Genomic DNA, 21,672 nt, shown 5'->3' with positions numbered 1-21,672 from the left:
TTCACTTATTCTAGTTTTCTTCTTTGTAATTATTGATTTCAATTAAGAAGATAGACTGAGGCTGGGATACCTAAGCCAGATTCTCTTTCGTATTAAACCTTAGAGCCAGTTGTATCTCTGCGGTCTCTCATAAAAACTTCACATCACTTGGTCTTTATTAACAGTAATTTTATCTAAATGAGTAAATACATGAGTGCTAGTGAGGCCATTACTGCTCTTAAAGGCCATTTATTGTCCAGTACAGATGCAAACGATTTGACTTGACAAGCAATCAAAATCCACAATGTAACATTGCAGTTACACAGAAAAAAGTAGGTCTTTGATCGCAAATCCTTCCACTTAGGAGCACTTGGAAATCCATTACACGCAGCCTCTCACACCCTGTGGGAACCATTTGCTGTACAAAACAGGAAGAGAAGAAATGACGGTAAAAAAGAATGTGGCAGAGAGGACAAAGTGGGAAGGCCGTGGGTGGGAGGGGTTGAGGGTGAGAGGGCAGGACTGACATGCTAAAAAGCCAAGTGAGATAGGCTTTAGGCTCAGTGGAGGGACAGAGGGATTCAGAGACTGCACCTGCCTCAATCCGAAGAGAAAATAATCAGAGGGAAGAACAAAGAAGCCCTAAGCATCAAGGAGGACTCTAAATCCTATTCCTTTCTCTTCTCCTCCTCCGCTCCTCCTGTTCACCCTGGCTGCTGGCCGTTTACTGAACACAAGCCTCTAAAGGGGGCATGATCATAGAATCACAAACACAATTGCCTTCACTGAAAAGCCCAATAACGTTACTTGAATTTGTCTGGGTCACATTTGTGCAGAGGCATATTCATACAGCATCTACTACATATAGTACTGCAGGATCTTGTAATTAGTCAGTGTTAAGTGTAGCATTGACCTTGAAATCTTTCCTAATTGGAACAGTGTGTATCTACAGCAAAGACCGTCACGTCACAATATGTACAGTACAAGCAGGGGTGAAATACTGCATTTAGCAGCTGTTTTGAGGCTTTATAAAACCCAGACACTGCACTGATTTAATACACTATCATATCAAAGCACTCTCTTGATCCATCAGTTAAACAGACTTCGATCCCTTGTCTAGGCTGCTAACAGTCCCTCCACCAACCTACCACCTCCCATTCAGCAGCTCACCTTGACCGTGAGAGTGAATCCTGCTGAGTAGAGCGGGTTTTCTCTGTCCAGCTGGCCATTCACTGTCAGAGACCCACTGATGTAGTCCAGGCCAAAAACACTGTTGGTGTTCCCTGTATGGACAGATGGAGAGAGAAAGAAAGACAGAGATAAGAAAGTCAGAGGGACAAACGAAACTGGCGTTGTGGATAATTCAACATAACCCCTGGGAAGCACCAAGGAGCCTCTGGAAGGGAAGTGTCTCTATTTCATTCAATATGGATACGGCTTTTGCTTTGCTGTCTTTTTTCTCTCTACCTGCCTGCCCACCAATACCAACCTGTTCACAAGCTGCCTCTCCTGCATCCCTTTGTTTAATCTGTCACTTTCTGCCCTCCTTCCACTGCTTCTATTTCTTCAGCATCACCTTCCCCCTTTACTTCTTTACTGGATGTATGCCAGGGTTACCCTGTATGCCAGGGTCCATTCACATCCACTGAGTTTATGTTTTATTCTATACTGTATTAATTACAGTTCAGTTGTCATTCAGGCCATGATACCACTCTCAGTAATTATGATGAGAGTATGGCAAAACTCTAAAGACCCACATACACATCAGTTCATAACTTAAAGGTACCCCAAGGAGTTTTTTTACCCAAAGGTAGTGCTATGGAGCAATGTTTTATGAATGCATCCTTATTTGTATTGTGCACGTGCAACATGTGCGAACACACAGAGAACATGAAACACATTCCTGCCTATGGTTTCATGTTATTCTGCTGGCTAACAGTTGTGGGTGGTAAAGCGCAAAGAAGCGGACCAATGCACCAATAGAGGCAGTGAGGAAGACGACTGCTACCAAGCAATCACAGATGTAACCAATGTAGGATGTAAAATATTCAAAAAATTGGCTTCAAAAAGGTTTTACGAGAAAAGAAACCTGCAAAGATCACCTTTAACAAGATTTTGAATTGTATCAAATTCATGTCAACACTTTTTGTAGATCGTAAATACATTACACAATTTAGTTTCACGTTCAATATTGAAAATACAGTATGCTTATTTAATTTCTTTAAAACTCTCAAGAACATAGTTTCACCCCAAATTCTGAAACTGCAGCCACTTGTTTAAAATTCAAGACAATTCAATTGCATACAAGACTGGTTGTCTACTATGTTAGAACACTGCACATTTCTCCTGAACTACATCAATTCACTTGGGCTGATGAATTGCATTAACTTTGTTATAGTCTATGCACTCCTTCAAAGACGAGCATTTCAAATTATGAACGCTGCACTGTTCTCATTAACAAGTTCAAGTGTGCTGTTCTCTATTCACTTCAATTAAACAGGTTAAAATATTACACTGAGACCCACTTGAGTCTCCCCCTCCCATTTTCTTATTCCCTCTTTCACTTTTCAAAATACCGTCCTACTTTTTAACTTTCTCTCCTCTCTTCCACTCTTCTTTGACTCTCTCTTTCTGTCTCTCTTTAAGGCATCTTGTGGCTGTGGCCTGCTAATTACACCCAGCAGATGGAGACAACAAACGAAAATACACCCAGCTGCCATGTTCATTGTTATTCTTTGTGCCTGCCGCTTGTGTTGTATGAGACCTGAAGAGGCCCCTGTGCAATCTTTAGATAGTAGCAGCTCATACATGTGAATGTTATCAAAGCAATCTGCTCAGTGGAAGGCAAACAATGGAGCAGACAGGACTGAATGAGAGGGCTCTGACAGTCAAGTCCACCTGGAAGTAACTGACTTATGCCTTGTTAATATAGACCATTCTTACCAGCTGACAGCGTTGCAACTGTTCTGTCACATAGTGCATTTTAAACAGGATAATCACAGGATAAAAAGTGAGCAAACATGCCCAGTGAAATCATTCCGGGTCTTCATAAAAGCACTGTAGATAAATGTGAATATATAAACGGTACACCCCAAGCACCAGGTTACCAGGTTTAAAGCAGTGGTTGAATTTATTTCACAGGGAGTGTTCTGTGTTTTTAAGATAAAAAAGTGAAATACATAGCAGACATAACAGAAAATAAAATTCCTGTAATATATAGATAATGGAATATTATTAAAAAAGATAGAATTACCGCCGCACAATCAGAGGCCTCCGCCAACCAGTGAAGTTGCAGTTTACATCCATGTCTGTCCAGACTCATATAATACATGTAAATAAGACTTTGAATGAATTTAATTAAAGGTATTAAGTGTATTTTACCATAATTAGCACATTAATTATTGAGTTAAAAATGTTTTTTTAGGTCACAGGAGCCTTGACCTTTGAGCTTCGACAACCAAACTCTAATCATCATCCTTGAGTGCAAGTGGTGATACAAAGCTGTTTTAATTCCCTTTTGTGGCTTTTGTGGATTTCTTAATATTTTGACCGTTGATGCTTTGTTTGCCAGGTATTGTTTATCGTCATTTATCTGCAGACACACATTATCATAAAAGTAATATATTTTACATAATAGGTTTAAAAAGAATTTCTATAAATGTAAATAACATCAATCATTACAGATCTGGAAGAAAAACAATGACATCAACCCAATTTGGTTTTGGTTCACTCTTGTCATTTACAGATTATTTGATATGAACAGATTACAAACATCAATTATTGGTCGAGATGTTATTTGATTTAGCATTCTACACAACTGACCATATGTTCGATAAGAATAAATCATATTAGATCGAAAGCATCTAAATTCAGAGTAGGGAGCTTTCCATGCAAAGCTAACTTCTCTTTGAGAACTGCATTCACTGGCTTTGTCCTATTATGAACCAATTAGCCTTTTGTTGCTGACTAAGGAATCATTTTGCTTCTCTCTTTAAGACAGGTTACTTCATGGGAAACATACGAAAACAACTACCCTTTTCAGCTTTTACTTAAAATACTTTAAGTAAAAAAATACTTTACTTAAAATCGAATGTGAATATAAAATAAATGCTCAATTTGAGATATGTGAGTCAGGATTAATTTTTCAAATTATTTTGTTTCCTCTTCTGTGATTATTTTCTATGTAAAAAATTAATGATATGGTTTTTAAACTCTGGCTGCACATCAAATTTTCCTTTATGACAAGTTATCTTTCCTGCATGTAGTCACTTTTTAGTACATGTGAAAATACCTAAAGTGTAAAAACAAATTCACATGACTTTTTTCTAAGTAGGCCACACTATGAACCTTGAGCTGCACTTTGAGGGATTAAGAATCACTCTCTTTCAGATAGTTTAGAGTAATAGCTGAGGTCTAGACTCCAGAGAAACGTGGTCAGATGGTAAATCTACAGTGCACAGTGGCTAGGGTCAACAGATTAACCCATGCTTGTGTTCCCCATTCCCTGCTCGCTGCTCTATTATTGCCCTGTACCTAGCCTGGAATGGAGAGGAGGGAAGCTTCAGAAGAAAGAGCACAGAGGGGGCATAGAGAAGAGGAGGCAGACCAGCAGAGAGAGCAGAGCCCTTGGGTAATTAGCCTGGATTGAGGCCAAAAGGTGGAAAGAGGGGAGGGAGGTAGAAGGGACAAAAACTACTGCTGATTATATCCACCTTAAATAATCTATTTAATTGTGGGACTGAAGAAATGTGAGTCTGGAGATGTAGCAAGATTCCTACATTACTCAAAGTCTCAGCATGATAACAGTTAACTTAAAATACAGAAATACTGACAAGAAGTTATATTAAAAACAACTGAGGCACAAGAAATATATGCAAATGTCCTCAAAATTAATCAAAAACATGCATGGTTTGTCCGTGCACTCCAGAATGATTGGTCAGGACGACATTGTTTGACTGCAACTTCCAAAACCATCTCGTTTCAATTTATAATCAATTTTGTTTTCTGATTATACAACTATGGTTAAGGTTTATTTAGGTTTAGGAACAACAACTACCTGGTTAGGGTTAGGCAAAGATCATGATTTGGACTAAAATTACTATTTAGGGTTAGTGGACCTTCATTGGCATTGTCAAAATAATAAACACTAGGTTAAGGTTAGAGAATGACCGCCTTCACCTGGACACCATGCTTGATGGTTGATGTGTGTGATCAATAGAGACACGAAAGATCATACAGTAATTGTTAGTGTGTTATTTGCTTATGCTCATTGTGTTTGTCTTTTACTACCGTTAAAGGGCTATGCCACTTGAAAATGACATTATGTTGATTTCAGCCATTTGTAGAAATAAGATGATAATGAAACAGGTGATCAACAACATTAAATGTTCCCTTGATGACCCTACGTAATCAAGATAATAATCCTAAAGTAACTGCTAGGGCCAAGTTGCTAATTAAGTATCAGTATCATTGTAAGACTGAACTTGCCTTTTTTTTGTCATGCACCAGTTAAAATAAGCTGACACAAAATTCACTGCAACATTTCTGTTTTTTGTCTGATGTTTATAACGATTCATGGTGGTGGGCGGTAACGTGCATCAGGGACTAAGACCCACTCAGTGTGGGCATCATGCCTCTAAATTGGTTTGTCAGCTTCAGTGGCCTGACTAGAATGCCAATCTACGCCAACAGCCGCTCCTTACCCAGAGGACTGGGCACTTACTTGGCCAAGCAACGACTGGCGTGTACGCCCAAGCGCACACACCTGCAAAAGCACTCAAGTGCTGTGCTGTAATATACACGTGGAACAGCAGACTCTTGGTTCTACTCTCGGTATGCATCCAGTAAAGAAGCTTTGACTCACTGCTTTGGATTCCACTGACCAGCCTTCCAGTGACTCACAGGTCCCAATGAGAGAGAAAATATAATCATATTCTAATTGCTGATAGAGAGCGTTCTCCAGTAATCTGCCAGGACACTGTGATTAGACCCCCAGGGGTTGAAAATTACTGTGCACGCGCACGCACGCATGCACGCACACACTTACTCACTCAGATTCAGCACAAATAAATGCATGAATTCTTATGTAGATAGAGTGCAAGATTATGTGTGTGTGAGAATGTGTGTCAGAGTGCATGTGGGTGCTAACTGGCAGACTTTTATTCTATGATGTGAGACTGCAGGGGGATTAGCCATGCTCTCACATTACCGACAGTACTGGACTGGAAAATGAGAAACCATGCCATGATTTCGTCTAGTTTGGGGTGCACCCTGAAATGCATTCACACACACACACACACACACACACACACACACACACACACACACACACACACACACACACACACACACACACACACACACACACACACACACACACACACCTATATAAATGCCCACAAGGAGCAAACACACACAAACTCACACAAACAGCTATTATTTCATTGTGGTGCAAATTTAGTACAATATCAATCAAAAGTTTTAGAATGCCCCATTCTTCCAGTTTGTATTGAAAATTCAGCAGCTCAAGTCCAGTAAATAACCTTAAATCACACAAAGTGAGCGTTAAACTGCCCAAGGTAAAAAAAAAAAAAAAAAGATTAGGTCACCAAGAACTAACAGAAAGAGGCCCTCAGAAAAGCAGGAGGAAAAAAAATCAGAGGGGGACATAAGAGGAACAGATATAATAATAAGTGTTAAAATATGGGACCTTTAATGCAAACAATTCCTACAGGTTCCTCAACTTTTGTTGATTACTGACAAACTGTACAAAGGCAGTGTTGGAACAAACTGTGGTTCTACAGCCTCAGATGCATTGTTAGGACAATACTGTAATGCAGGAAGTAGTACTGTATATTGGCATCAGAATGGTGAGAAAAAGGCATTTGACAAAGGAAGACAGACTGGTAGGTCAGGGGTTCATCCTACACAAAGATAATGACCCAAAACATTAGAAGAAAAGAACTAGATGGTGGCTTCACAAGATGGAGGACCACCAGTCTCCAGACTTAAAGCACATGGAGCTTGTTTGGGATGAAATGGACAGAAGGTGAAAGCAAAGTAACCTGCAAGCGCAACACATTTGTGGGAACTTCTGTAACAGTGTTGGAAAAAACTTTCTGAACAATATTTGATTCCCATTGTAGAAAGAATGCCACGGGTGTTTTGGGCTGCTGAATATCAATTACATTTTTTTCAACAAAGAGATTCCACAGTCGTTTTTAAAATCTCGTATTGTTTCTTTGCTCTACGCTTTAATTTCAGAAACACTGAGACACTGAATTATGTAAATTTAAACAGCTGAAAAAGTTGAGGTCTTCTAAAACTTTTGACCGGAGGTATATGTGCACAATAGCTTCAATAGCTAGTACTACAATCACAAGATGAAAGTAATCCAAATAATTTGCCATAATCTCACTATTACTAAAGCATCATATCTATTGACAAACACATTTGAATTTTTGTGTCATGAACAATGAAGTGAAGGCTCATTTACTGACAACAGTTTCCTCATTGAAATGATCTCCTCCTCTTACAAAGAGTAAAACAGTGAGTGCAGAGGCAGAGAGGGAAAATAGAGAGGCTAGAAATTGAAATGACTGAGTGTACTGAGTTGCAAAAGTGGAAAACACACGTGTAGTTATTATGTGGGGATTGCCCAAGAGAACAGGAGAAATAAAGTATTTGAGCTGATGAGTTCAATCGGATGTACAAGTAGATGACAATTACTTTCTCTGAGGAATAACCTTTTGAGGAAGAAGAAGCAGGAGTTCTTAAAGTTTAATCACCATGACTAAGGTAGTGACAACTGTTTTCTCTAGTTTTTGACAACACCATGGGGGCGCTGGAAATTTCTAGTAATGTGGTATGGCATGCAGCCAGCGCTCAGAGTCTTGGGGCTAAGATTTTGTGTACTTAGATAAATGTACACAAATTAGTGTCACTTTTAAGGATTACGCCTACAGGCAAATCATGTTGATGATGAGATTCAAGTTATTGTCATCAAACTATTCTCACTTCTAAATCTAAATGAAAAGCTTCTAACTTACACTGCCTTGCTTGTGCACATGCTCGTCTGTGCATTGACACACGCCCCTCAGTCTACCATTGCATATGTGTGTTTTTGTGTGTGTGATGAGGAGTGTTAATGGCCCTGTGGGTGTCTTGCCATTGGCAGACAAGCTGCATTTCATGAATACTCAATGAACTAGTTTCATCACAAGTTTTTCTTCAAAAAAAGGTTCAAGGACAAAACTCCAAGACAATGCATGGCAGATGAAAGCAACTTTCTTTTTGGCCCAGGTACCAAATAGATAGATATAGCTGGTTAGACGCATTTGCATTTTATATTCATATTTCATATTATTGAGGAGGTCCCGTTGCCTCAGCTTTGACTAGCAGCTCCTCCTGCTGCATCTAGAGGAGCTCCTGTAGTTCAGGCCCCCCTATATTTCCGATGTGCTTGGAATGGAGAGGTTACTTTCATGGCTACCTCTACCTTATGACAAATGTTGTTTGCGTTTTCAAATATACCAAATACGAAATACTATCCTAACTATGTTCCCACAGGCATTGTAGCCAACATTCAATCGAATTCAGCTCTGACACTTTAAATACTTTGACCTCCACAACACACATCCAGTGAGAAACCAGCATTAACAGAAGACTAGAGTTATAACGTTTTATTCGTTTTAACATAAGAATGGAGGAGAAATGAACTTTTCGCATCTCTGAATTTCAGAGTTATGTAGCTCGGATCTTTGATACTAATGGGACTTGAGTAAGAAACCGTAAGAGTGACAGAAAATGTCAGAGGATAGGGATACAGTTTAGAAAATGTGTTATTGTTAAGATTCCATTTACATTTGGGAATTAAAGGATGGGTATTGTGTTACTTAATGCTGCTCATCTGCGGTGCCAGCTCACACAATCTGGGTATGTTTGGTGTGTAAGATGGTGTGGGAGGTTCCCCCCATGTTCCCACCCTTCAAGCACTCTGCCCTAAGAACCAGTAGGAGTTTCCCTGTTTTGTGACTAGGACATGATCCTACACCTGCTTCCCACCAGCCAACATGGACATTTGTCTTTTAAAGAACACCAGGCCAAACTGGAGGTACCACCACCTGCAACTGAACATGTATCTTTGCAATGATGGGCAGGGAAATTATTTTCAAGGTTAATGTTTTTGGCCACAAAGATGCAAATTAATATATAACCTCTTATCTCTGAGTAACGGTCCATTTACTACCATTGAACAAACTGTACTACACATTCCCGAGAGCTCCCTCTGTTGACTTTGGTCCCAGACGCCACAGTAAAAACTAAACTGATTCACAACCTGGTCACAGACAAAAGTATTGATCCACATTTTTCAGGTCGCACAGAAAATAATCAAACCCTGAGCTATTGATTGTTTGCTTTGATCTGTCAGCTCAAGGTGTCACATTTTTTCTTGTGAAGAGAGCATTGAGCTGACAGTGTAGTCGTATCTCTTTACTTTGTGTTCGCAAGTGTGTGTATGTGAGCATATGTATCAGAACATTTGTCTGCGTCTCTAAAAGTAGACTACAGAACTTGGGATTTACCCTCCTATCTGATATTTTTTGCAGTTTGCTAGACAATACAAGATATGTTTCTGTACACTGTACGTGACAAAAGCTGGCTGAAAGACAGCAGCAGAGTAACGAGTTTGACATCTGGAAATGTGCTTGTTTGGAAGCAGATAGTTAAGGATAACATTTGAGAAAGAATATTACTATATACTACTGAGACATACGTCATAGTCAGTGAGTTCTGGACTTGATTGTGAACACATCTGCTAGAATCAAATAGCGTTTGGATTGTGTTGTGATCGGTGTCCCACAGACTATCTGACTTCTCTGAGAGATTACACAGCAACAGGCTACTGAGAGCCTCAGACCGTCTAATTGAAAACCCAGAGAAATCCCAGCGACCTGGCAGTCACAATAAGAGTTCCCCATAGAATAACAGGTATTAGCCTTGTCCATATTACAGTATGCCCACTGAAACGAGTTAGGTAGTAGCAGCGTGGAATCAGAGCATCAGGGTGTAGCAGTACTGAAGGATAGAGATACGTGTTGAGAGGCAGACGAGGGGAAATAATCGCCTTTACTACTTATCGGTCAATCCAGGCGGGAAATGGCGTGGCCATACCCGTCTGACTTGTATGCTGGGAAGAGGCTGGAAGATGAGCCCCTTTGACCCACTGCACTGCACACACTGTCTTAGTCCCGTAGCAGGGGCAGACAGGGTGTTCACATGCTGCCCCAGACAAAGGCCAAGGAAGTCAGGCTGCCTGTGCCTACACTGTGTCTGTGTCAGCGCAATATGTGGTCTCACTCAGCAGCCTCTGACAAACTTCAAAACATTGTAGGATTTTTTAGTAAATAGCATAATGGAATTATCATCTTTTATCAATTTAGACAATTATTCTGCTTGAGTTGCTGTAAATTAAAATCCAATATGGGCGATTCTTTGCTGCATTTTCCCAACACTGAGGCGATGCAATGAAAAAGGAAAATTCATCTAAAAGGAAAGAAAAGAATAGAGATGGAAAAGGGCTTAAAATGGGATTAGTTGTGCTTGTGTGTGACAAAAGAGATGGAAGCACACACAGATAAACAAGAGGCTGACATGAAAGGCTTGGGGGATGTCCCTTTATTTGGTGAAAAACTAGGCTGAGTTTTCTTCTGCTTGTTCTTACACTATTATTACAGCACAGTGGCAAGTCTACACAAACTTCACACAAGAGTTTAACTCCTCTCTTGATGGACAGCAATACTCTTGGACAAGACTTGTCGGCCTCTAACTCTCTAATAGGAAACGCAGTTAGCCAAGCTCTTTTACACAGGTAAAGGTGACCAAGTTTAAAGTATTTTCATATTTCTTAAGAACAATCTCTCTCTTTTTCTTTCTGTTTTGGTCTCCTTTTTTCCTTTTACCGTTTTTGTGTGAGGTGGAGGTAATTATCCACATATATAACCCAGATGGGAAGAGTGAGTCCATCTGGGGATTTGGAATGTCAGTCCCTAAGGTCGTTGGTGTCAGTTAAACTTACCAAGGCTGTCTGTGCTCCTGCCTTGGTTGTCCTCGGGAGTGGGTTTGAGTGGATAATGGCTGATGTTTTAGGATTGTTTGTTGCTGGAGGTGTTGGCAAAAAGCTAATGTGTAATGCACTGTACATGTGAATACAAGCTCATTGCAAAAGGTCTAGGCTGAAATTGGTTTTGTCAGAAAAACCGCAAAGGGTCTATGCACTATTTGGTCCTTTCCTATTGTAAAAAAGTCTCCCTGTGTACAACTGCTCTAATCTTTGTGCTGGTCAAATCAAGAGAAACAAAGTTTGTATCAAACTGCTGACTGTCTGACACATAAATAGTGTAAATGGTAAATGGACTGCACTTATATAGCCCTTTTCTGGTCTTAACTGACCACTCAAAACCCTTTCCACTACTGCCACATTCATCCATTCACGCACACATTCATACAGTGCTTTTCTATACAAACAGTGCCTTTTCTATACACACACACATTCACAAACCGATGACACATTGGAGGCAATTTTGGGTTCAGTATCTTGCCCAAGGATACTTTGAAATGCAGACTGAAGGAGTCGGAGATCAAACCACCAACTGTCCGATTATTGGACGACCCACTCTACCTCCTGAGCCACAGCTGCCCATAGGAAACATCAAGATCAGTGTAGGAAACATCAATCTATTGATGACAAAGACAAAATAAAGTGTCACTACCCTTTTACCTTTTTCTTAACACATTCATCAGTGTGACATACCTGTACAAAAATTAATATAATCATTTTGGTCCCTAAAATAATTCTGATTTAAGGTGAGCTAGTAAATTTAATTTAGACTCTGTTTATTGTTCGAAAATATTTAAGAACTGGGTTCAAAATGGAGTCCCTGCTGGTGTAAGAGTAGAACTGTTATGAAAAAGGTCATTTAAAATTCTCAACAGTGACTGGAGTCATAGCAACCACAAACAATACTTAGCAAGCAGATATATGATTCCCTGAACATATGGTTGCTATTCAAAAGAGATACCTGAACATCTGGCAAATTCTTCTGCTATCCTCCTTGCAATTCTTAATGGGCCAATTACCAGCATGAGCCTAGAACAAATTTATTTTTTCAAACAGGACCTAAATGCACATTTTGACCAACTGTAAAAATCACTTGATATGACAGTGCCAGTGGCCAAATTAAGCCGACTCATAAAATGTAGTGATGTAATGTAGGTCTTACTTTTTTTACACAGAAAATTTGGAATCTTTTTAGGGGAGAGTTACAGATCAGGGGAAGTGCATTCGGATTTCATTACATATCAAATATTTGTCTGAACATTGCTAATCCCAGGGAGAGCTAGGTAACAGCAATTATTGCTGAGTACCTCCATAACTTTTATCTGATCAGTGATGATTTGTCAATGCCTCTGCACAGCTTTCACAAATAAAAAGGCTTGCAGAAATTACAAATGCATTAAAAACTAGAGGGGCACTCAGAGAGCGCAGACCTCTGCCAGGGCCAATATCAAACAACATACACCAGACTTCAGATAAAAACATTCAAGTTCATAGTAAATGATCCAGTACTGCCCCCAAATTTAATGGGCTCTTCCCTTTCCCATGCCCCATCCATCCACCAAGTTTGGTGCAAATCGGTTCAGTACTTTTTGTGTTATCCTGCTGACAAATAAACCAATAAACAGACATGAGTGAAAACATAACCTCCTCGGCAGAGGTAACAAAAACCTCTCAGACCTTTGATGTCTTTTCAGTCCAGCATGCCTCTCAGCAATCTAAGGCATACTCACATGATAACTGGTGGATTCAAGATGCAAAAACTATTATTTTTTAAAGTCTTGTTTGCTTAAATGTTTTTGCAAACACAGACCACATGGTTAATGCGGCTTTTAAGCTATAGGTTTTGATAATTATACTCTAAATAACAATTGGGATGTGCCGGGGTCTACATCATTAAGCATTAAATGCACTTCTGGATGGTGGATGTCACTGTTTCACGTAAAAAAGGAAATATAAGGAGAAATTATAGCAGCATCTACAATGATGAGTATTAGGTCATTAAATCAATATCACTTAGCCAATGTACGTTTGTTTAGGGCAACAACCCCTGAGGGCATGTAATTAAATCCTTATCATTATCAAAGGTAAGATTATTTTTTTTCATTATTGGAGCATTTTGGATCTGAGAATACAAGTTTTAGTAGCAAAATGCCCACAGAAAGCTCGGATCAGTAGTGGGCTAAGGTTAGAGTTTATAATGAGACCAATAGGCCAGAGGTCAATAAGGGATACATCAAACCATGTGGACCAGGGATTTACCATCAGAGCTGCCCAGTGAATCTCCACCATCATAACAAACTATAACAACTGCAACATTGGAGGCAGAGCTCTGCTATGATGTTATCTCTTGTTCACATCAAATCCCAGATCTGCCGTCTCATTGGAGGAGGGAGAGGAAATCCTCATCTTGAATCCCACAATCATTAGCATAAATCACAGCTGCAATTAAAACCTCGTTTATCTTAATTACTGAACTAATGGGACGAGTCCTGCAGGAATGAGCCGTGCTCTTTGAGGACACTTGGGGCGAGGAGCAGGAAGGCAAGAAAGGCGTTGTGTAGAGTCACGCTTAAGTCTGCCAACAAGAATGCCCTCACAATAATCTTACTGCAGCAGAACGCACAAGCTTCGATAGACTGAGACATATGCTCAAGTACACATGTACAAGCACACACACACACACACACACAAACTGAAAAAAAACAACTAACAAAACCAAAATAAAACAAAACAAAAAAACCCCACACATACATGTAGAGAAAATGCATCATCTGACAACCTTAGCCTTCCACCTTTATCTCCTGGCACTGCATCACCCTTCAACTTCCATTATCTATCAAACTCATAATGATTTTATCAAGCCTACAGGCTCCATCTCCATAAGGGCTTAGTGCGGTGCTATAACTCTTGATTTTGCAACGACTGGGAATACATCGCACCACCTAATTAATGACTTTTTAATGCTCTTCTCCTCTAGAGCTTAACTCAGCCCTTCAACTTTGCAACAAACACAACACACACAACAATACAACATGTGGCAGCAGACGGTAAGTAAGACTGAGTAGGTGTGTGCACTGAATGGGAGCAGAGTGTTCATGGTGAGCTCCGTGAAGAAATGGGCTGAACTATGGATTCTGTGTCCTGAGTGTACAGCAATCACATGCACACATGCATTAAAGCATACACACTCACAAATAATACATGACTGTCCACATGCTCACATGCATGTACACGCACACGTGGTCAAATTCCTTTCTTCAGCGGTGAGGTCAGGCAGTGACTCAGCAGATGGCAGAACAATGAATATCTTTATCACCCAAAATTCCCATGGTGCACCAGGTTTATCAAGCAGTGCCAGCCCTTATCAGCCAGCTGGCAATACTGGAAGCACCGATGTCCTTCGATCCTGGCCATTCAAGGCTCGACAGGGGACATGGAGAGTTTAAAGGATACAGTCCACGCACAGCTGTAATCCTCCCAACGGGTGATTATTTTCGCCATACAGATCAATGTTTCAGTCCTGAAGGATCTTCCAGGGATTGTTCATCCTTCAGGATCGAAACGTTGATTATGGTGAAATAAACACCCTACGGGGGTATTAAAGCAGTATTACAGTGGTGTGTGGATCACAGAGTCAAAAGTGTTTGTGTGTTTCATTGTAATAAGGTAAGCAAAAGCTACAGTGGGGGAAAGCTGCAGAAACTTGTTCAAAGAGCCCTTTCATGATCATTTGTGGACAAGAAAAAACAGAAGACATTTGGATCAAATAAGTAAATATCAGGTGAACAAGGGTTTTGTTTCCAGCAAAACTTTGAATTTATTTTAATTAAATTATTAATTACTAATAATTATTCATTCAATTATTTGATTTGAATTAAATAATTTCTTCAATCATCTGAGTTATTGGCCTGTCAAGAAGGCTGTGTGGCTGCTATAAAGATAAAATATTAGTACCATAATATAAAAGAAGGAAAATAGAAGGACTCACTTTGCATCTAATTTTGTGTTCTGACCTTTGTGTGCACAACTGTAACGCCAAAACCAGATGGGGCTACATACTGTAGATGCTACAGCAGTAGTAATTTAGACGGCTGTCAGAGGATTGTCAGTGCAAACTAACTGCGATTAAGATAACATGGTTAAGGTGTAAAAATGACTGCTGCATTAATCTGAGTATTGACAGGATCCAGTTAAAATCACAACACGAGTGAATGTAAAGTCAATGTTCGCCATAGATAGTCCGTTTCTCTCTCTGTGCTTATTGTAGCTTCTTCCCATTGTAGCTTTATGCACTTCAGTGTGGCCACATTCATCTATTCATGTATGTTCAACACAAATTTGAGCTTCACAGGTTTACAAATTAGGTTATTCTTTGCAGCAGTGACCATAGTCAGTGCAGTGGAGTGTGCAGGAAGGTTTTTAGTTCAAACTCCCAGACCTGGGAGAATCCGACAGGAAGAAGTTAATGAGGAATGCTCTCCTGGTAACACAAGTGTCATCAAGTAAACACCCTCAACTTTCAACAAGTAACATTACTCAAAAGGTCAAGAGTATAACAGTGGGGTTGTGTGTAAACCTTAAAGTACAGCATAGACAGACAAATACGCACAATAACAATACCTATACTGACACTAAATGCTTTTCTCACTTACTGTTACTCTCCGAAACATAATTTTTATCACTAAAGTGTTCATCCTGTCTTCATCCTGTCAATTTACCAAAGGGATATTGAGTCATTTCTGTATTTTCATGCCATTACAAGATAGAGTCTAATAGCTAAAATCCTAGATCTGGATCAACACCAAAATCTAACTTAGAGCTCCCCGTCTGTCCATCGAGTTTTTGAGATATCCCCCTTGCAGTCAGGAGTTTAGTTCAAGAGTTTAAAAGAAGGATCACTGCTACCAGCCTTATCAGCTCCATGCAAACTGTAGTTTCCTTTCATCTCCTTTGAAGTAAAACTCTCAGGTATCATAACACCAAAACGTTATGGATTTTAGGAGGAGGCCCAATATGGCTGTCATTACCGCTGACACTTTACCGCAGTGCACTTTACTCACACTGCTTGTGTGACAGACTGTATGTAATAAAACAATTGAAACAACACAAGTTGGCAACAACAGAAAATCATGAGATCAACCTCTTCTGCCAAGGCTATAATTTGTCAGAATGACAAATTATAATCCTCTTTTCGATGGCACGAGCCAACTTGTGAATGATAACACTAAATGAAGGCTCACTTCCACACAACTGCACAAAATAGTGATTAATAACCGCCTACAAGCAAGCCTATCCTCCAATTCTGAGGCACTGCTCTCTTCTCTTATTGACTGTTGTGCTTGATGAGACTTGTCTATTATTGCTGTGGGATTATGATAAGAAGTGATCGATTCCCCTCTCTGTGCTGTGGATGTCAGATTGATTCTGTGACTCAGACCTGAGATGATTGTGTAGCCGATGCCTCTTGGTCGGCCAAGATCCTGGTCAATGGCTGTTATCTTCCGCACTTCATATCCCTGAAAAGACATACACACACAAAACATGCTGTATAAATTGCATGTAATCTTCACAGATGCATTTTTAAATTTCCTGCAGTAGTTTCCACTTTAGTCTGACCTGTTATCAATGACAAGAAACCTAATATCAAAGTAAACCGCTATCAGCAAATGAAATAATCAGATTCCTATTTTATGGTTTTTGGCCTCTGCCACGTGCGCAAAATTATGTTATATAAATGTATATTGTAAGAAAGGCATTTTGGCCTTCAAGATGGAAATTAATGAATGAAATCTTTAACCTGATCATCAACTTGGAGACATATAATTGCCCAGTCAGATACACATTATCCAGTGAAGACCATGAATGAGCACTTTTCTCTCACAAAGGAACCCCATAAAATCTTTTAACATAAGAGCACTGTATTTCCACATCACAAAGGAAAAACAAAACAAAAACGGCAAACATCAAACTGCAAGCAAATCCCAAACTATTTTTTTTTCATTATAAAGTGTGTTTTTATCATTTCATTGGGGTTCATTTGTCCCTTCATTGTTGCAAAACTCTCCAGCTGTGCCAATGAGTCTACAACTCGACAAAACCACAGTATGACAGTGGAAAAAAAGGGAAAAAAACAAAAAAAGACAGAGAGACAGAAAGCTATTTGAAAAGTCTTTGATCCGCTGAGCTTTCTCAGCCTTCATGCCTCAATCAGACACGGTGGTGACACTTAAAAACCCCTGTGCTGCAGTGAGAACTGGAGAGACCCTCCCTACTTCCTATCCCTCCCCCCTTTAGCTCTCTCACTCATTCCCAAGCAAGGCGCCTCCCATTGATCCTGCAAATTGTGTCTGAGGTGTGTTTATGCTCCATTTCTGCCAAAGCATCTCCTGTCATTGACCAATTACAGCAGAATCAATTACAAGCCTTTTAGTGAGACTGATTCACACCAGTCACTAGCTGAGAGGGAAACACACACACACCAAAGATCTAGGAACAGACTACCAGCAGAAATGAAGGACAGAGAAAGCGAATGATAAGAAGAAGTGATGCTGAAGTAATATGAGCAATATTCTCGAGATGTCCACACAAGTGGAATATGTTCAATCAACCGTCCAAGATACAATCCCCTCCTGCGCACACACACACACACACACACACACACACACACACACACACACACACACACACACACACACACACACACACACACACACACACACACACACACACACACACATCTTCCCAAACCCAAGCCAATCTGCCTCTCCCCCTCCTCATCCTTTTATTTCTAGCTATACAGTGCATTACCCCCAACCCATTCTCCTTTTCTCTCTTTCCCCTCATTGATTTGACAGCCAAATTGTGTTTGTCCTAGAAGAGGATTAAATGCCAGTCCAAGCAGCATGGATTCACAACTATAACAGCTAAAAACTCTGCCTTGTAATTTCATCTGAAAAAAAAAAAAAAAAAAGTTCTACTTATTTGTCAAAGTTTTCTATGGATGACGGGTTGATCGGCTGGAGAAAGAGAGAGAGACAGACACAGGGAAACAAACGGGAACTGAGGCAGATGAAGAAATAGAGGGCTTTTTATGTGTGTGTGTGTGTGCACTCACACCTTTGAGAAATGACCTATGACAAGGGATCCAAGTTTGATATCCCTTTACGTGTAAATGTCATGGACCTTGAGAACAGTTGACACTCATTCCGTCACTGTACGCCCACGGCTTATCACTGCCAAACACTGCCTAATGGAAATGACACATGCCTGTTAGAATACCACAACAGGGCATTAGAAGTGTGTACAAGGCTCTGCTGGCCTGTATTTCTGTATCCCACTTTAAGCACTATAGTTAGCCTGTCTGTATCTTTTGTAGGGTCAAAGGGGCTTAGTAACAGATTTTGGATACATGCCAGCCATGACCTCGTCTCACATGTAATAGGATTATACACTGCCCCCTAAGGTTAGAGGCAAGAGCTGCAACACTCCAAGGGAGTATTACTGAGGCCACTATATACTTTTGCGCAGGATCACGCTGAGCCTACGCCCAAGCCTGTGTGTCTGCGTCGCTCTGCAATTACACTGTCAAAACGCTAGTTGGTGGTGGGGTTTCTATGACACTCTGTTGAGTTTCTTCATGTTCTCCAAACAATGGCGACTGGAACTGAGAGGATTATTTTGGAATTGGAGCTAATAAATGTTGAAAAACGGTTACTTTTACTGAAAAATTACTGCAACGCAGAAAAGAGAGAAGTAGAGGAGACGATGTGTATGACCATTGAACCGATTGAGGCAGAAGGAGGGTGAGTTTTCTGTGCTTGTCTGGCCACTGAGAGACATGGTCGAGACATGCTACCAAGTGGACCAGTCACAGTTGTTGTGGTCTTCATCGCCAAGACATGTAGTAACATTTCTAGGGAGATGCATGTCAGGCAACGGCATAGAGTATGGCCTAGCCTATGGTATACCTTTGGTTTTGTTTCTAAGCAGAGTTAAAAACTGGTCTTACTGCTGCTCAGCCGTAGCGAGAAATCCACTCACCAATATCAACTCTGTGATCCAACATTTTTCATCTAACTTTGCACATTCCTTTGTCCTCTCTCCTGTTACCTTTTGTAATTTCATCCCAACATCTCTTTCTCTTTTTATCCCCTCACACACCCCTCTCCTACCTCCTCTTCCCCCTGTTGTGACCTTCCTGGTGACAGTTGATGAATCAGAGAGTTGGGGAGACACCAGGCGTCGACTCCGTCACGGCCCGTTAATATGCATGCAAATGTAGCACTTGACATTTCTACTATGGCTCGTGCAGGCCAGGGACGGGTGATATGCGGATGGGTGACTGTGTGTGTGTGTGTGCAGGGGGGGGGCAGAAATGAGGACGGACAGTAGTATGCCCTTGTGTGTTATTCCCTCTCTAAGAGTGGAAACATCAATAGCTGCAGCATTAACCACCTGGGAACCAAGTTTAGAGGACAGAGTCGGGGGAGTGAACATCATAGTGTACAGGGGAACAGACACGCAGTGTATTAGACAACCACTGCAAAAATACTTGCAAAAAAGACAAAGGTAAGGTCATGTTGAGTCCCCACTGCTTAGTACTTCATATGATACACGAACTTCATACCTCACGCACATGCAGCAGTATGAGCACATGAGGGAGCATAGTGAGATAAATCCTGTAGCCCCAGTGACCTTTGCTAGAGGCCTCACATCCCTGAGGCAGGCAGGAGTGTAAATCTCCCACAGTAATTACAGTCTAAAACACCTGCAGTACTGAATGGAGGGGGCCTGGTGCTGAGTTTGGGTGGGTGTGGGTTCCTGTGTGTGTGTGTGTGTGTGTGTTTTTGGTTTGGGGGGGGGCTAAAGAGGGAGGATGAGAGGTGAGACATCCTGCCCCCATAATAAATCACGCCTCCTTTTTTAACCATATTTCTCTTGCTACTGCTCCAAACACCGCTTGAATAATCAAAGAAGAGTATGAACACAGGACAGGTGGAGCTGGAGATGAGCAATGAGGCGAAAGAAAAGAGGCACATGTTGGCAGCAGAGAAGGATGGGTTACAGGAAAATGTACAGATTACAGGGATTCACATAAAAGCTACATGAAGAGGACACAAGCTATGACAGTGTGGGATTGTATTACTGACCAGGGGAACGTCCTCTTCTATGTTGGTACTGTAGGGCAGATTGGTGAAAATGGGGTCCATGTCCTGGACATCAGTGATCGTGATAGCTAAGTTGGCAAGCCGGGACAGAGGTCTCACTTTGTCTTGATCCTGATAGAAACATACACACAAGTACAGTATATGCATGTGCATTCATTTGACTGACCATGTTGGATCTGTGCAAACGTAGACAGAAAATTTTGGTGTTATGTGTATACTGACCGTGGCATTGACAGTGAGTTGATAGGCTGAAGTTATTTCATAGTCCAGAGGTCGGATGACAGTGACAGTGCCTCGGGCCCCATCGATAGCAAAGAAAGGAGAAGGCGGCTGGAAGGAGAAGAGAACACTGCCTCCAGTGCCCTGGTCTGGATCTGTGGCATTCACCATAAACACTGATCTGCCCACTGGTGTGTTCTGAAATACAAATTCAAGAAGACAGACAGACACACACACACACACACACACACACACACACACACACACAAAAGTGTCGGCAATGAGAACAGGCCCACCGCAAGGTACACATGATCCAAGAACATGACCTGTTCATCACTGTGGTATAATTTTTTTCCATTATTACCATTGGAAATGCTCAGGCTGAATAAGGATATGCTAAAGTAGAGACTGAACTTATGAACTTTATGTGGTTTACACAGAAGCCTTATCTAACTACAGAGGGACAGAGGACAATTTAATTCAGTCATAATTTTTGGAACACAGTGTCCTAGTTGCAACTGTGTATATTCATCCCATGCAGCTTCACCCCCAATTCATGACCACAAATAAGAATGTATTCTTGGTTAATCTGGATAAATGAAAGCAAAGATGACTGCTTCTATCAGTCATGACTGGTTAAAAGCCAAAGGTTTGACTCAGCAATTTTTCAGTGGCTCCACATAGAAAATGGTAGATCACATGCAGTATGTTCTTACCATTTACCATTCTGGATACCAAATAGACAAAAGAAGAAGGATTAAACAGATGAATTCAACTGTTTCGAGGTCCTCGCTCACCACTATACAGACACAAGTTCCACACTTCTCCTTTGAAAGAATACAGTTATATTCAGTCAAAACAACAGATCACACATCGAGGTTTGTCAGACTACAGTTTCAGGGCAGCAACATCAGAGATAATGAGGTAAACGTTGAAACATCCTAGCAACTGTTAATACAAAATCCTTGCACCATGCTGCATGATTTGTTGGAAATATGGAGGGCATTTTAGGTTGATTTTACAGCTCTCTTTAACATTTCCGTTCAAAAGTTTGAAAGAAAACTGATGAAATCATGGTGCTCACTGTGTGGTGGTCCTATAAACTTCACTCTTCACTGGAACCTCAACAGAAATAGGGGTTGAAAAGATGATGACTAAATTTCCAATTTGAGCTGAAATTTTCAATTC

At 40.7% G+C, this 21,672-nt stretch overlaps 1 protein-coding gene across 7 annotated transcripts in view; it reads right to left on the bottom strand.

Moving 5' to 3' along the window:
• Positions 1-21,672, bottom strand: part of cdh23 (cadherin-related 23) — a 178,457-nt gene that overhangs the window by 77,251 nt on the left and 79,534 nt on the right. For 5 of the 7 annotated variants that reach the window (XM_040139790.1, XM_040139792.1, XM_040139791.1 and 2 more), the window contains 4 exons: positions 20,488-20,682; positions 20,248-20,376; positions 16,536-16,614; positions 1,150-1,262 (listed from right to left, as the gene is read on the bottom strand). In XM_040139790.1, the coding sequence (XP_039995724.1) occupies positions 1,150-1,262; positions 16,536-16,614; positions 20,248-20,376; positions 20,488-20,682 (516 nt within the window). Of the gene's footprint in view, positions 1-1,149; positions 1,263-16,535; positions 16,615-18,214; positions 18,256-20,247; positions 20,377-20,487; positions 20,683-21,672 lie in introns of those variants that run through there. The other 2 variants (XM_040139794.1, XM_040139793.1) reach the window with 2 other exon arrangements.

This window comes from Xiphias gladius, chromosome 11, assembly GCF_016859285.1.
Source record: "Xiphias gladius isolate SHS-SW01 ecotype Sanya breed wild chromosome 11, ASM1685928v1, whole genome shotgun sequence".
Classification (NCBI taxonomy): Eukaryota; Metazoa; Chordata; class Actinopteri; order Istiophoriformes; family Xiphiidae; genus Xiphias; species Xiphias gladius.
This window is presented reverse-complemented; position numbering and strand designations above follow the sequence as displayed.